This window comes from Eretmochelys imbricata, chromosome 16 (genome assembly GCF_965152235.1).
Source record: "Eretmochelys imbricata isolate rEreImb1 chromosome 16, rEreImb1.hap1, whole genome shotgun sequence".
Classification (NCBI taxonomy): domain Eukaryota; kingdom Metazoa; phylum Chordata; order Testudines; family Cheloniidae; genus Eretmochelys; species Eretmochelys imbricata.
Genome location: NC_135587.1, coordinates 22,532,537 through 22,548,785, shown reverse-complemented (window position 1 = coordinate 22,548,785; position 16,249 = coordinate 22,532,537). Strand labels below are relative to the sequence as shown.

General features: G+C 37.2%; 1 protein-coding gene and 1 long non-coding RNA gene across 4 annotated transcripts in view; one reads left to right on the top strand and one right to left on the bottom strand.

Annotated features, from left to right (window-relative positions):
• Positions 1–16,249, bottom strand: part of CNTRL (centriolin) — a 57,756-nt gene that overhangs the window by 17,050 nt on the left and 24,457 nt on the right. For 2 of the 3 annotated variants that reach the window (XM_077835563.1, XM_077835565.1), the window contains 17 exons: positions 15,415–15,635; positions 14,057–14,233; positions 12,812–12,946; positions 11,586–11,731; positions 10,754–10,961; positions 9,513–9,692; positions 8,940–9,119; positions 8,155–8,271; positions 7,491–7,635; positions 6,356–6,498; positions 4,929–5,109; positions 4,371–4,681; positions 3,476–3,684; positions 3,061–3,253; positions 2,353–2,483; positions 2,072–2,212; positions 1,830–1,956 (listed from right to left, as the gene is read on the bottom strand). In XM_077835563.1, the coding sequence (XP_077691689.1) occupies positions 1,830–1,956; positions 2,072–2,212; positions 2,353–2,483; positions 3,061–3,253; positions 3,476–3,684; positions 4,371–4,681; positions 4,929–5,109; positions 6,356–6,498; positions 7,491–7,635; positions 8,155–8,271; positions 8,940–9,119; positions 9,513–9,692; positions 10,754–10,961; positions 11,586–11,731; positions 12,812–12,946; positions 14,057–14,233; positions 15,415–15,635 (2,945 nt within the window). The remainder of the gene's footprint in view (positions 1–1,829; positions 1,957–2,071; positions 2,213–2,352; positions 2,484–3,060; positions 3,254–3,475; positions 3,685–4,370; positions 4,682–4,928; positions 5,110–6,355; positions 6,499–7,490; positions 7,636–8,154; positions 8,272–8,939; positions 9,120–9,512; positions 9,693–10,753; positions 10,962–11,585; positions 11,732–12,811; positions 12,947–14,056; positions 14,234–15,414; positions 15,636–16,249) is intronic. The other variant, XM_077835564.1, reaches the window with a different exon arrangement.
• Positions 1–16,249, top strand: part of LOC144275935 (uncharacterized) — a 35,775-nt gene that overhangs the window by 4,030 nt on the left and 15,496 nt on the right. The window contains exon 2 of the long non-coding RNA XR_013348146.1: positions 1,335–1,497. This is a non-coding gene — a long non-coding RNA (uncharacterized LOC144275935). The remainder of the gene's footprint in view (positions 1–1,334; positions 1,498–16,249) is intronic.

Sequence of the window (16,249 nt, the reverse complement as noted above, 5' to 3'; positions counted from 1 at the left end):
CTCGGGCTCAACGGGTAGTGATCAATGGCTCCATGTCTAGTTGGCAGCCGGTATCAAGTGGAGTGCCCCAAGGGTCGGTCCTCGGGCCGGTTTTGTTCAATATCTTCATTAATGATCTGGAGGATGGTGTGGATTGCACTCTCAGCAAGTTTGCAGATGACACTAAACTGGGAGGAGAGGTAGATACGCTGGAGGGTAGGGATAGGATACAGAGGGACCTAGACAAATTAGAGGATTGGGCCAAAAGAAATCTGATGAGGTTCAACAAGAACAAGTGCAGAGTCCTGCACTTAGGACGGAAGAATCCCATGCACCACTACAGACTAGGGACCAAATGGCTCAGCAGCAGTTCTGCAGAAAAGGACCTAGGGGTTACAGTGGACGAGAAGCTGGATATGAGTCAACAGTGTGCCCTTGTTGCCAAGAAGGCCAATGGCATTTTGGGCTGTATAAGTAGGGGCATTGTCAGCAGATCGAGGGACGTGATCATTCCCCTCTATTTGACATTGGTGAGGCCTCATCTGGAGTACTGTGTCCAGTTTTGGGCCCCACACTACAAGAAGGATGTGGAAAAATTGGAAAACGTCCAGCGGAGGGCAACAAAAATGATTAGGGGACTGGAACACATGACTTATGAGGAGAGGCTGAGGGAACTGGGATTGTTTAGTCTGCGGAAGAGAAGAATGAGGGGGGGGATTTGATAGCTCCTTTCAACTACCTGAAAGGGGGTTTCCAAAGAGGATGGATCTAGACTGTTCTCAGTGGTAGCAGATGACAGAACGAGGAGTAATGGTCTCAAGTTGCAGTGGGGGAGGTTTAGGTTGGATATTAGGAAAAACTTTTTCACTAGGAGGGTGGTGAAACACTGGAATTGGTTTACCTAGAGAGGTGGTGGAATCTCCTTCCTTAGAAGTTTTTAAGGTCAGGCTTGACAAAGCCCTGGCTGGGATGATTTAGTTGGGGATTGGTCCTGCTTTGAGCAGGGGGTCAGACTAGATGACCTCCTGCGGTCCCTTCCAACCCTGATATTCTATGATCTAGCAGAACCTGTTGAAGTTCTGATCCTCATTGTGCTAAGCACAGTATAGACACACAGTTTAAAAAAAAAAAAAGTCTCTGACCCAAGAAGCTTACAATCTACAACCCCAATCCAGCAAATGTTTATGCCCATGAGTAACTTTTATGCATATGTGTTGTCCCATGAAGCTCACCAAGATTACTTATGTGCACAAGTGTTTGTGGGATGGGCCTTAGTTATTACTAGAAGCAACAGGTGGAAGAGAAGGAAGTAGTAATATATTCAAACTATCAATTTAAACTTGTTGTCTTTACAGCATATTTTCTGCAAAAACTCCATACAGTAATGTGGAAGGCCTACCTACTAAGTATTACAGTAACTTTGTGGATTTTTTGGTACAAAAATGGAACAGCTCTTCAATTTTAATGTATTCAAATTTGAGATTAAAGGAAACTTGGACTATAACATTATTTCTACTGGTAAGTTTTATATACTGTTCAGCCCTGATTTCTTGACAAGTACTTGACAACAACTGACAACAAAGAGTGCAGAATAAATGGGCATGTCATCTGCACGTCAAGAAGGTTTTGGCTGGTGTGAAAATGCATTTATCAATGCACAGGTGTATATAGTATTTAATTTGTAATATGTATGGACTAGCTATTTAAAAATAGTAAAACTTCATGTTGAGAAGATACTGACACTAAAATAAACCTAAAAATTAGGCGATTCTGACCGCAAAAAAATCAGAACATAATGGATTCTACTTCCAGTGCATGGAGTGGGTATATTTTTTTTTCTTTAAACTTACCTGATCTTTCAATCTTTCCAGCTCAGTTTTTTTGCCTTGAAGAATATTTTCTGCTTCTTTAAGAATTTGAAGATGATGATCTTCATTACCTTCTGCAACCTGAATATCTTCCTGCAGCTTCTGAAGACTGATTATTAAATTTAGGGTTAAAATATGTTCAAGAAGAACACTTAGGTAGTCCCTTCACTTTGCCATTAGGTGAACTAAACAGATGTTTAAAATAAATTAAATTAAATACTTACCTTTCAGTCAATATTTCTATCTTCTGGCTTAAGGACTGGAACTCAGAATCTCTTGCTGATACAACTTTATTGATTTCTTTCAAGATACCTTCTTGTTTAGTCTTGTGCTGTTCTAAATCCCTCGTATCTGCCTGAAGTAACCTGAAATACATTCATTATTTCTCATAATATCACAGCATTAGGTCTCCGAAAGCAACATGAAACACACCTTCTTTTGTTCCTTCCATTTCATGAATCTACATTACATAGCACCAAAAATATTAAACATAAACCAAATGTACCTTAACTGCTGATCTGCTTTCACAAGCTTAACAGCCATCTCCTGAGCTCTTCGCTCTAGCTCCTCCGCATCAGTCTCAGTACGAGACAAGTGTTGCTTGGCATGATTGTACTTCTGAATAGTTTCTTTGGTCTAGAAAAGAAATGGATTTTTTTTTTTAAGTTACTGAAACGAGATTCACAGCAATTCCATTTGGTGGTGTCACTTAAATATAGGTTGACCAGATAGCAAGTGTGAAAAAATCAGGATTGGGGCGGCGGGCGGCGGGGAATAGATGCCTATATAAGACAAAGCCTTGAATATCAGGACTGTCCCTATAAAATCAGGACATATGGCCACCCTACTTAAATAAAAAGGCTTATTATCTGAGTATGGCAAATTGGCACACTTGGTTTGAAGGAAGTTTATTAGTAATGAGGAGGGAGGGGTGATTGATTGATATGCAAAAATGAAGTCATAAAATGAAAAATTTCCCCTGGCTTTTTAAAGTTAGTCACAGAAACCCAGACAGCTGCCATTTATACATTTATAAAATAATGAATAAGAACTTGCCTTCACATCTCCCTCTCATCAAAGCAAATGAACAAATTTAGATTCAGATCTAACCATCCTTAGCTGCATCTGCCTTGCACCATGAAAATGAATATTCTACCCACTTTAACACAAATATCTTCCTTAAACCAAACAGATAAAATACAGAACAATTTACTTTTCCCCGGGTACTTTCAAGTTCAGTTTCAGCTTCCGCAAGAAGTCGATCTGCCTCCCGGAGCTCTGCCCGTCGTTTTCGAAGAGTCTTTTCTATACATTCAATTTCATCTACAATGTCTTCGTGATGTTTGAGAGATTTTTCTAATTCTAGCTCCATAATAAGACTGTCAACATGTCCTTCAATGAAGTCCCTAAAAGAAAGGGAGGGAGGAAACAAACAAACCAATTAATTCAAAAGTCAAATGCAAAAGATCTGACCAATCTTTCAAAAGGTATACTCTCTTACAGAAAGACTACAGAAACAGAAGTTGTGCATAGTAATACAGTGGACCCATCTTCACTAATAGATTTTGAAAAGTCTATTAATCTTTTAACAGGCATACTTTTAAATCCATATAACATACTACTCTTACTTGCGTTTACTGCGTTTCTGGGCTGTCTTACGTAGCTCTGCTACTTCATGCTCCAGCTCTTCTCTTTCATGCAAGAGATCTTCAATGTTTTGATGCAATTTTCCCATCTCTTTATTATGTTTATGCTCAGATACTTCTGTCCACTTATATTCACATCTCTGAGACCTTAAACGATACACAGTATCTTCTAGTCTTGATATTTCCTTTTCCTAATGCATGCAAATACAAAGTTAGGACAAGACTGACTCTCCACAACAATCCTCCATAACAAATATGTTCCAAGGCAAAGCTAATGTTATTTGAAACTAGAGGAGCTGCTGTATTCCTATGCTGTGGGACTATATAAAACTTTTAATCTGAAGATCTCAGAACACATGGAAAAATGGAGGCAGTGACGATCAAGAGATTTACCCAAGATATAACGGTGATCTAGCTGCAGGGTTATGAATAAAAGTCACATCTTATTACTTCCAGGCCTGTGCCTTTATCTGCGGCGCCATATAATCTCCACCTGTATAACTCCAACTGTATATCTTCTGTTCAACAGACACCAGACAACATATCCCTTTGAAAAACATATCCCTAGGAACTGTCTTCCAGTAAACTTTTAAAGTCAGATGATACTCTGCAGGAGTATATGGATTTAGTGAAACCTTTTTATGTTCGTCAAATCTGTAATCCATGAAATGATTAGATGGAATAATGAATACTATGTTAGCTAGAGAAAAAACATTGAGGGGGAAAGTTAGAGATGTTTATAAGTAGAGTCAGTAATATTTGTGTAGTTTTTAGTTTTACAAATTTATTTTCAAACCCAACAGGTGATGATACTAAAAAAACACCACCACCTATATTGAGTCAAGTGTATACAGCTGGGCCTGCGCCATACACGTACCAAGTCATGATGTTCAGGCACATTGCAGTGAAGCACTCCAATAGGAATGAGAGGGACAGAAAAGTTAGCAGGTACAGGGCCATAAACAATCTGAGCTCCAGTAGGAGGTGGTCCAAAGATAACTGTTCCAGGAGCAACTGGTCTACCATTGGTTGGTATAGGAGGAGGTCCATAAACTACAGTCCCCTGAGGTACAGGGGCACCATCTGGAAGGACAGTATAAATAACTGAACCAGGAGGTGCTACAAAGGGAGAGTCACTGGGAGCATTCATTTCACCATCGCCTCCATTATCTTCTCCATGTTCACCATCTTTAGAGAGAAAAAAATCAAAATTGTAATTTCTTTTTTAGTTAACAATATTATTTATTATGCATCTCCAAAAGAAAGGCCCTAAATCAGCAGTTATGTTTGTTCAGTCTGAATACTTAAAAGCTTAAAACTAATAAAATATTTTTGAAAAATTCAGTCACTGATACTCAGAAAATTCACTCTGAACTTCAAATAAATAAGCAGTTTGTATTTCCCTAAACATCTTAGTATGATCAAACTAACATACGTTTATTGGAATGTGATTTGGACAACCCACTCCTGACTGGGGAATAAACCCAGCATCCTCTTGCAGTGGGTGAGACATAGTCTTCCTTCCTGATTTGCCTGCCCTGGCAATGCCAGGATGAGACAGGATACTGTAAGCCAACTCCAGAGTCTTTTGTGCTGGGAGAACCAGGAGTTGAGACCTAAAAACCCAAAGAGCAATGCAAGTTTAAATTCTAGAAGTAACAAATATGGAAAAATAAACATCTGATTACAAATGTTTGCAAACTGGTCTTCAGAGAACTGGTTGATCACATTGTGCTTTTTACTGGTTGCAGCTGCTACACTGCAGTAAAAGACAGGAACTTATTTAAGGCATATTTAGTTGTTATGTCCATGTAAACAACTGGTGTGGCTGCCATAGGGTTGTTATGAGATCACAAGTTAGAAGGCAGATGACAAATAAGAAAATCTTTGTACAAAAATTATCTGCACTATGAAAAAGTCTGAGAACTTATTAGATATGGCTCCTTTTGGACTATTACAATAGCATTTATATCATCAATAGTTAGGGCAGGAACAGTAATTTAAAAACTAGATTTGGAGGTCTGCAATTTTTTTAAAAAAATAAATCCCCACACAACTTCTTTTTTGTTTTAAGCTTTTTATTGATGTTTCTCCACTACTCCAGTTAGTGAAGTTGACATTGAGTAGATGGGGATTTAAATGGGCTATCAGGTTAGCAATAAAGGAGGTGTGCTCTGCTTGGAATGTTCAGTAGCTTTCAAAACAGTTAATTAAATAATTAAAATGAATTTTGAATACAAAATTGAAAAGGACGCAGTCAGTAGGCAAGCTATTTTGAGAACTGTCCTAGCTTTAAATAAGTGTATAGTTTAGATTCTGTGCTAATCTGAGATTCTTCAAAATTTTGTTTTAAATAAAATCTTGACAGTTGACCTTTAAAGTTACATGTTCCTTGTTGTCTCAGGTGTGGCTTAAATTAAACCCTGAAACACTATAACATGCACTGGAATGCTGCTAATTTGTATGACTAAGTGGAAAGCCCTTTGCAAAGTACTGAATTTTGCAAAGAGCTGACTTTTAAGAGACAAGACTGTGCATGACTGTACATACTTCAGTGTAGTGTAAGGACTAGTCCACATGTGTGGTGTAGAGAGAACATGCCAATATAAATATGCAAACATCGACTATCATGTGCTGAAAAGCTAAAAATCCAAATTAACAAAGTTCTAAGAAGCTGTATTATGGAACATATATTTTGTACAGAATATGAGGTATGAAAAGTTAATGTTGGTATTCCAACATTTGTCTATTTTACACCCATCAACTTTCCCTCTAGTTCCTCCTCTAAATATTAATGAGGTTCATAATAGAATTTTTCCATATCAAACTACTTTCCACAAAATCCCATGTTAGTTTTCATACTTGTGATAATGATGGCATATAATACCAATATCCCCTTCTTTTGAATGGATCTGCTATACCGGTGATGTAATCATTCTGGTAAGAAAGGGCATGTCTGAGTGCTGCAATTTCATCCAGTAAATTGTCTATTTCATCCTTGTTACCTGTAAAAGAATAACATGGTTACATAACCATAGAATGTACTTCAGTAAAGCTGAATGCTCTATTATAGTTATGGAGGTACCCAGAAGTCTATATATTTGAGATAATTAAAATGCAAATTTAAAGTCCACCACACCCCAATACATTTTCTTTCTGCATTTTTTTGTACCAGTAGCACAATAGTTATTACCCAGCACTTCAGATAAACACCAGACACAATAAATTCATCTTTAGATGAAGGAAATTTAGTACTTAAGTACAGAGGAAACTTTAAGACTTCTGAAATTACTTAAAATGCTTCTAAATTCATTCATTCTTTTTTATTAAACTTGGTCATGAACAGACCTCTGAAATCAGTTGTGAAATGAGATTTCCATGCTCCCCCCTCTCCCACCCAGCTACAAGGTAGGTTTCTGAAATATCTACTGAATGTGTAACACCAATAATGTGGTTTGGTCATTAAAGTTGGGCACCAGTACTCCTAGACTGTTTTTTAGGTCTGCCACTTATGTGCTGTGAGACCTTAGTCAAGGTTGCAGAGGTTAAGTAACGCTTCCTCATCTGTGGGTGTGATGATAATATGCACCTATATCACACACAGCGTGTGTGGTTTAATTCAATAATATTTGCAAAATACCGTAAGAACCAAGATCCTTCATCCTGGATGAAAGAAGCTACATAACTGCATTATACGCATGATAAGCACATTATGGAAGCGTAAACTTACTAGATCCGGCTCACTTCATTTCCATACACCCACACCCTTTGCCCCCACCCCTCGGAAGTAAAAAACAAACAAACAAAAACCTATCTAGGAACAAAGTGTGCATCTTAGAAACCCGCGTTCAGAAGCCTCACAGAATGGACTATTAGAGTTTTGAATACACCCTCAGGTATATGAAGCAAGCAGGTGGTGAGAAACATGGGGTAGAAATTTATTTCTCTAAGCCTGTGCTGGAATGCAAGGTGCAGAGACAAAAGAAGAAAGTATTACCTGCTCTGGCATTGTCTAATAAGCTTTTTAGTCGGTCAATTTCTGCTCTCTGATGTTTCAGAGTCTGGTTTAATTTATCAATCTCAAACTTCTGAAAACTTGATGCATCAGCTCCGGCATCAGGTTTTTCCATTTCATACTGAAACTATTTATAAAAAAAAAAGTTTAAAATCAAAACTGTCTAATTTATAAAGCCTATTCTAGAAACACCTCTCATTAAATAAAAAATTCACAAACTCAGCCTGTGAATTTGCTGTAAGAAAGATTTCCCCTTCTCCTCCCAAATGATTGTGACTATGCAATTACCTACATAAAGACATTTTACCAAATGATAGTCATAAGAGAAAATCAGCTGGACTAACAGAAATGAGTATGTGGAAAAGTCCAGTACTAAATTTAAAAAGAAATCCAGCCCTAAAAACCTAAAACTGTAATTAGGAAGTCAGTAATTTAAAAAGTTATCATTTAATCATAGAACTGGAAGGGATCTCGAAAGGTCATCCAGTTCAGTCCCCTGCAGACGTGGCAGGACTAATTAATTATGTTAGGCTGTTTCAGATACTCATTTAACCATGCACCTATGTTCAAATTGATCTCTGCATATTTCACTCTTTCCCCTTTAGCATTCATATCTTGATGTACAGCAAAACCTACTACAATTTACCTGTCCTTCTTTTTCTTTTAAAAGTCTCTGCAACAATTCTATTTCTGCTTCTGCTTGGGCAAGATCCTGAGCTGCACGAGCTGCCTGCATATAGAACTTCTCTGCTTCCTGAAATTCCTACAACAATAAACAGAGTAAACTTTTAATTTTAAAACCTTATTTTACAGAGCAGCTGATGCCTCATACAGCATTGAGAAAAGTATAGTAATAATCATGCTGGTCTGCTTTCTGTATTTCCTTTTTCACCTTTTCCTTCATTCCTAATATCTGCATGAAAAAACAGTTTTTTGTGTGTTTTTTTTTTTTTTTTTTTACACATTATATAAATACCCACACTTGTAGGTACTTTATAAATATGGAGACAAGGTTCCTGACCTGAATAACTTGAAGTCTTAAGAATTTACTTACTTTGTATCTGTTCCTGTTAATTTATTTTGACCTTAAGTCACAATAGTATTACTGCAATCTGTTTTTCATTTGTTAAGTGGCTATTATTCAAATCTTTGTAAAAATTACGTATTCAAAAGCTTTCAGAATGTAATGAGACAAGTTATCCAACCCGGAAATTACCTACACTGCCTTCCCAGGCTACATCAACTATTTATATATTTTACAATAAATAAGACTGGCCCCCAGACTGAGACCTTATGTGCCAAGTTTCAGTCCAGTGTGAGGATTTGTGGTTGAGCCTTAAACTCCACATGATAAAGGAAACATCAAGAACCCTCCAATTACAACAGCATTAGTAAACATTACATAAATGTATTATTTCTATGTTGAATCACCTCGGCTCGCTCTTGGTTAATTTTGAGAACAGTTCCATGGAGAGACTTTAGCTGATCTTTGGCGATGGAGAGCTCTGTGGTTGCCAGTTTATCCGAAGTGGCTATTGCTCTTTTTAATTCCTTCAATTCTTTATCTAGGCCAAGAATTTGCTTTTGTGCCCTGGCATCGTCTAAGTTTTTCTGAAATAGGGGAAATATACATATATTGTTATAAGAGTTTTTATCTTGTACTGTTTTTACATTGTTAATATTTTATAGCTTTCTTCTGGTGTCGCTTTATCTTACAGCCTTTAGGAGACACTATGCCCCATTTTGTACAGTGTTCTCATATTATTTTTCATTTAAAAGTATTTTTGAGATGCTTTGCATCAATTGATATATATATAATTTTTTAATTAAAGCCAGAATCAAACTAACATCACTGGTAACGATCAACATCTACATTTGAGGTCCCAGGTAACATACTGTAAGTCCTAGAAATCAAAACTGCCAAAACAATTAAAGTTTTTTTTTTCTTCTTCAGGCAACTGAGTTCAGTGTGTGTGTGCTTATTCTTGCTTATCTACCTCCCACCTTATTCTCTAAATCTTCCAGTTGGGCAAGAATTTTCTCCTTCTCCTCATCAGCTTCTTGAAGTTGTTGATCTGCAAGGCCCTGTATTTCTTCCATACTCTTTATTTTTGCATGCAAGTGCTGGATTTCATTCTCTAGCTGATGAACTCTAGTCTCATTCTGCCTCTTCTCAGATTTAATCTGCAGTTTAAATAAAATTATAATGAACAACTTGAAAGAGAAGCACACACAGTGCATGTTTTGATTCACAATCTTGCTGAAGTTTAAAAATATCTGTTTTGCAAAACATGCAATTAGTAGAATGCTATTTCTCAAAGAGAGAGATTGACAACTAACATATCATGGTTTCAATAGAGTAAAATTTTAAAAGAACTTAAGTGACTTTTGAAAATGGGACTTCAGAGCTTTTGAAATTCTTACCCATAATCTTTACTTTTTCTACCTATATTTATTTCTCTTTGTTCCCCATATATTCTATAGTCTGAACATTGGCTAGGCATATAATCAAGTACACTTCATAAAGACAGCACACAATCGACTCCACAGCTGTTGCACGCACACACCAGAAAATGGCTATCCCTATTAATTTTTGGAAGCATGAGAAAATTCTTCTGAGACATTTATGCAAAAATGAAAACCTTCTGCACACTCTATGCAATAAAGGATCTCAGAAGAGTACAACGGGGCACACAGCATATCAGTGCAGATGCCTATATTAAGCCATTGTCTCTAGATACAGCATCTCCATACATTTGCATCATATTTTTGATGCAAACAAAATTAATAAGGAGTCTGTGAGTAAGGTAAGTCTACTGTAAGACATGAGAACAAAAGGAGTGTTCATATGCATCCATTTTTCCCTACAGTAGCCAGAATCTATTTAAAGTGTGAAAAACTGTCAAATTACTTCTGAAAATTTTTTATTCTCAACTGTTTTTGTCATTTCCCTTTAATGGATAGTTACCACTTAAGAGAAATATGCACTGCTGCAATCAGGTGAAAACCAGAACCATTCTACACATTAAAAAGGAAAAAAACAAATCCATCTTATCAGATCTGAAATGGAATAGTAATGTCTCGCTCTACATTTCAGTTGTCCCAAACCTGCTCCAGACAAACTAATATTTCACCTATATAACCAAGAACTTTTAAAAAGTGCTATAGTGCTATCTAGGGAGTGAAATTTGATCCTTGTGCTGACAGTTCAATTTTCTCCATTTTCTAACTTGTAATTCTCTTACTCTTGCTTCTGCAGCTTTGTTACAGGCCTGTCTATATTTTTCCTGTGCATCTCCCAGTTTCTCTTGTTGAGATGCCATCTCTTCTTGTAACTGTCTCTGTCTAGCCCATGCCTCCTCTTTTTCTTGCTGTGAATGAGCAAGGATTTCATTAAATTGTTTTTGCAGGTCTGCAAGGCTTTTCCCTACAACATCAGTTGAATTATGGCATCTGAAAGAAAGACAATGCAAAGCATAAAAAAGCAAGCAATCATTTTAGTTCTTGGTGTTAGATGCTGGGATTTTTCCAACCTAATATGCTAGTGCAAGACTTTAAGGTGACTGACACAAGTGGGTACAGTTCAATAGCAGCCCTGCCCTATGGCTGAGATGGTATGGAGAGGTGTCCCCTTATCTCCATCTCTCCCCTTCCCATTCTGTGTGGCTAGAGGCAAAGCAGCAGGTCTTGCTCACCTACACCCCACCCAGCTGGGTCTCACTAGATCTAGGGGCAAGTGGTCCAACTGGCGCACTCAACTGGTGGTGCCTTTTTGATTGGTCCCATGGTTCCTGAGCCAACACAGGATATTTAAGCAGATGTGGAGCAAAGGATTGCTCTCTCACTTCCTGCTCTGTGGCAGGATACCCCACCAATAATATTTAACAGTACTGATGTAGGGTATGTAACTTGAGGATGGAATGCAGGACATGGCTACAGGGTTATGTATGGGCCAGTGTCAGAGCTGCACTCTGAAGCAAAGGTGGAGAAAGAGTGCTTATCTTGTTACTCTTATATACTTAGATCTGTGCATACTAACTCACTTAATGACGTTACTATTGAGTTTATTTTACCCACCTAATTTCTCCAATTCCTGTCTGCAGTTTTCTCTTGAGCTCACTTACACGAGCTGTGACTTCTTCAGGATCAATTGTGTTGTCAACTGCATGGTTTAGCTGATTCTGAAGATCTTTAAGCTGTTGTTTCAAAAGGTTATGGTCTCCCTGTAAAACCAAATGTAAGGGTCAAATTCCAGTACTTTAGAGTCTGACAAATATTTCCCCAATATAAAATGCATCTTTCCTTGCAATTACTCCTAAATGTTGAAAATATTCTGATGCCAGTTCAAGAATGGGCTTGTTTGTATTGCATCTCCTTCTTAGCAGTCTAATGAAGTAATAAATACATCTTTGTGTAAGTTAACCCTATCGCCATAAAGGAGCTGATAACACAAGAAAACTATAGAATTCTCATTTCATTCAAGGACTTAACATTGAGAAACTTCTCAGAAAAAACAAACAGCCACAAATTTCAACAATTAGAACTGTACGAAGATAATACACAGAGCAAAATTACTCAGTTAAGCCAACATAACTAATTTTCAGCAAGAATCAGGAGCAGTCTGCACTTTACAAAACTGGACCTTTCCTTTTGTATCCCTGTTGTCTGTCTGAAGCTCTGAGTTGCTGACTATTTACTTTGGAGAGCAGAGACTTCTTTTTGTATCTGTGGTGCTGCCCCTAAGGAATACCTGTTCAGACAACAGAAGGACAAATACACATATCCACATTATCCCTAATGCAGAAAACAAGAAGTGTAAGGTAGTAAGACAACCTCCAATTTAATTTAATTTCTGCTTTGATTAGAACCTACTCCAACAGACTCTTGATATTCAGTTTCTCTCTTGCAGGATATTTCTCTTCAACTTTAATGGGAACCAAGTGTGCTCAGCAGTTCTGAAACCTGGAATAAACTAAGCCTCTTTCTCATTCACATGCACTGAACTGTAAGGAAGGACATGTTAACATAAAACAATAACCAATCCCTCTGGAATATCATGGAGCAGTCTTGATAGCCCAATTCAGACTGCAACAACAGAAGGATGATGACTGCAACATGGGGCTTTTGGGTTAGGAGTATTAGCATTAGGGAGAAAAGAAGAGTCAGAGATGCTACTTAAGATTCCCAAACAGATGCAGAATACACAGAGGAGGAAAATCCATATTAATTTTCCTTTAGGGGGGAAAAAAACCCATCCCAGATATCAGGTGAATTCTGAGACAAAAAATGAATAAGTATTTAACCTGCAATTGTTTGAGCTGGGAGAGTAGCTTATGGTTTTCCTGTTCCTTCTCTTCTGATATTTGTGCTTTGGTAAGAGCATTTTCTAATGCCAGCCTTTCTTTTTCAAGTTCAGCTTGCAGGGCTGAGTGTTCCATCTATAATAACAACGTTTTCAGATTTAAAATCCAGAAAAATTGTACTTTTCGAAACAACAAAATTAACTGAATTATAAAAGGTGCTAAACTAGATCTGGTCCAAAATCCCACTCCGCCTCCTTGTTGAAATTTCTAATGAAATTTTAAAAATAAATCAACATGTTCCAAGGGAGTTTTACAGTTTTTAGCAAAAACTCAAAATTTTTGTCTAAAAATAGGAACTGTATTTGGCTTCTTGTGTCCCCATTCTCTATAGGCCAGGATGCCCAGCTAGGGAAATTTTTGAAAAGCCAATTTTCAGACAAGCCCTATGCTAAAACTTCAGAAGACTGTGGTAATGACTTTTTTTTTTTTTTTTTATGTTTGGGTAACCAATATTCTTCCAACTGTATTTCTGGAAAGCCACAATTGCTAGTCTGTTTTTATTCAGAGTATATTCTCCATGGAGAGCCCAAAAATATTCTGTATCTTGCTTTCCGGATAAAGTATAAATCATATCAAAATGGCAACTACCAACCATACTGGTTACATTGTCTTATGAAACATAATTGCTACTTTAGCATAAGGAACATTTCCTTACTAAACTTGAAGTTACTGAATGCAAAAATAAGACCCATCATTAACAAAGGAATTATTCATATTTGTTTAAGTTCCTTGCTACATACATTACTTTAAACCATTAAAAGGGGATCTCCTTAAAAGAAAGGGATTTCTGACTATTACAAAGGAAACTTCCATCATAGTAACAAAGAAGGAGATGGAAAAGTTTTCTAATTTGTGTAATATACTAACAGAACTCTTAAAATGGATATCTGAAAGCAGGATTAACTGGATTTTGAAATGTGTGTTATAAATAGCCAAAAATGTCTTCATCAAAAATATGAATATTAGAATTTTCATCATGAACTCACAGGCCTTTAAAAAAAACCTGATAAGAACAGCTTTCCTGGAACTTTCATTCTCCCCAGCTCAGGAGGGAAAAAAGTATTTCTAGATCTAAAAACAAAACATAAACTAAGTGAAGTCCATTTATGTTTTTCAAGCTAGATTACCCTTTTTTTTAAAAAGGAGAACTATTTTCATTTGATGTCACACTAATTCTATTCTCACCTGACTAAGTCGTTTTAGTCTCTCCAATTCTTCCTTATGTTGATTGGCTTCAACGTCTTTGACTTTAAGTTGGGCCTCCAATTCAGCCTCATATGCACTGAGATCCCCTTGTGCCTCTCTAAGAGATTCATTTACTTCTCGTTGCTCTTGGAGTGCACATTCAAGCTCTGCAATTTCCTGAAATTGCACATTCAACTTAGAAATATACATATTATTTATGATTCTGTTCATATTTCTAGTTAATTTCTTGATGCTAGCAAATGCAGAATATTCAACTGTCAGACAGGCAATGTGCTCCAGTAAACTCTCTCCTGGCTTCCAGGGATTAACAATTATTACCACATCTAGAAGAGCAGATTAAGGGTACTATTCATGACCACTATAGTCAGGGACAGTTAAAGCTAGTTGTAGCTGACATTCAAATATAACTATAGATACAAATATATAAGAGTCTAGGGTGCTGTTGTGCTAAGCACTGTACAAAGCCCACACAATACAAGTAAGGGAGCTTCCAGGTTAGAGCCACAGCCATTTGTTTCTCTTAAGTTTAACTTTACACCTAGCAGGACAATAACATTGGTCTTTAACAACTGTATGACATACCCATTAGCTTGGTGGTAACTATCTGGTGTGGAAAACCTGAGTATGGGAATTATCAGTTAGTTCAGGTTCTGGGCTGAGGAAGCTCAGCTGTGGTGGTCATTTATCTTTGGTTTTGAGAATGGATGGTTTAGCACTTATTGTTCCAAGAGCATCTCCTGTGGGGTGGTTTCACTGAGGAGCTTTGATACCTGCCTCATAGGTACTTAACTGCACACTCCACTGGGACAGAGAGAGAGAGTAGTGCAAAGTGCAATTTAAAAAGGGGAGGGTTCCTTAGGTGCGAAGAGAGAGAGCACAAGCAGGAAAGGTGGTTGCTAGAATAAATCAGTAGAGTATTCTCAATCTAAGACTTTGTCTACACTTCTTTGTTTGTTTTGCAATAGTGTAGCCACATAGATGCAAACCCTAGCGTAGATGTGCCACACTGGTGTTGGAGCAACTTGTGCTAGTGTAGTGTAAATCAGCCTTTGGTCCAAGGAGCAAAAGTCTAAGTCTGGATTTCTGGGAGAGTTCCACCATAAGAAAAATATACATTGACTTCCCCATAAAATCTCCATTTGCTGTATGCTATTTATGTTTTAATAATTACAGGCCAAATTCTGTTCTCAGTTTACAGTTTCAACTCCCACTGAAGTTACCCTAAAAGAGAGCAGAATTTGTCCCAGGGAAATTTTGTTTTGCAGTTCAGAATTCAGTTTCTATTTTTATTCCCAGGGATCTGGCTTTGGGAAGACACAGGTATTCCTAAATCTTACTTTTCTCATGTTTTCGGCATCCATGGCAACTATTTCCAGCTGATTTCTTTCCTCCTCCAGTTCAGCCAATCTTTGCAGCAAAGCCTCCTTATCCTTCCGCAACTCTCTACATTCATCACTGGCCTGCTTGGCCTGATCCTTAACACTCTCAAGGTATTCCTGTAATCCAATGATAATACCTTCTAAATCCCTCTTCAGTGCTTCATTTGCTGCTATTTGACCTGCACAAAGATACAAAATGGAATTAGAGTATGCAAGAGAACTCTTTATTTCAAATATATTGGGCCAGGAATACAAGATGAACAGAATAGACATTCCTAATCTTCCAGTGCAGTTTCTCAATACTGTTACTCTTCTGAATACAAGACATCAAAAATGTCACAAAGGAGATGTTCAATCACAAACTGTCAAGTTTTGAAGATCGGAACATAGTTAATTTAGCTGAATCTAAGTTTTTTCCACTTTAATTTTTTTAAACTAGTTTTCTCTCTCTCAAAAAAAAGTCACCCACATTTTACAGTGTTAGATTTTTGGTACAACTCAAGCCATTATTACTTAGTGGCTCAATTGTACTTACTACTTGAACCAACTTGTGTCTGTTACCTAGTTTAGAGTAACTTCTCATGCACTTGAAATAGCTAATTCTAGAGAAACAACAATTAAGGTTTCAAAAAATTTCTTCTCTAAAATGTGTCCTTTTAGATGTGACATTATACTAGGTTAATATGCAGCCATTTAAGACACATACTTCTATTCTATATTGTTCCCTCTTTGACCTCCTTCAACTTTGTGCACTAAATATTTTCCTGATTTGGAACAGCTTAAAATATGAAGT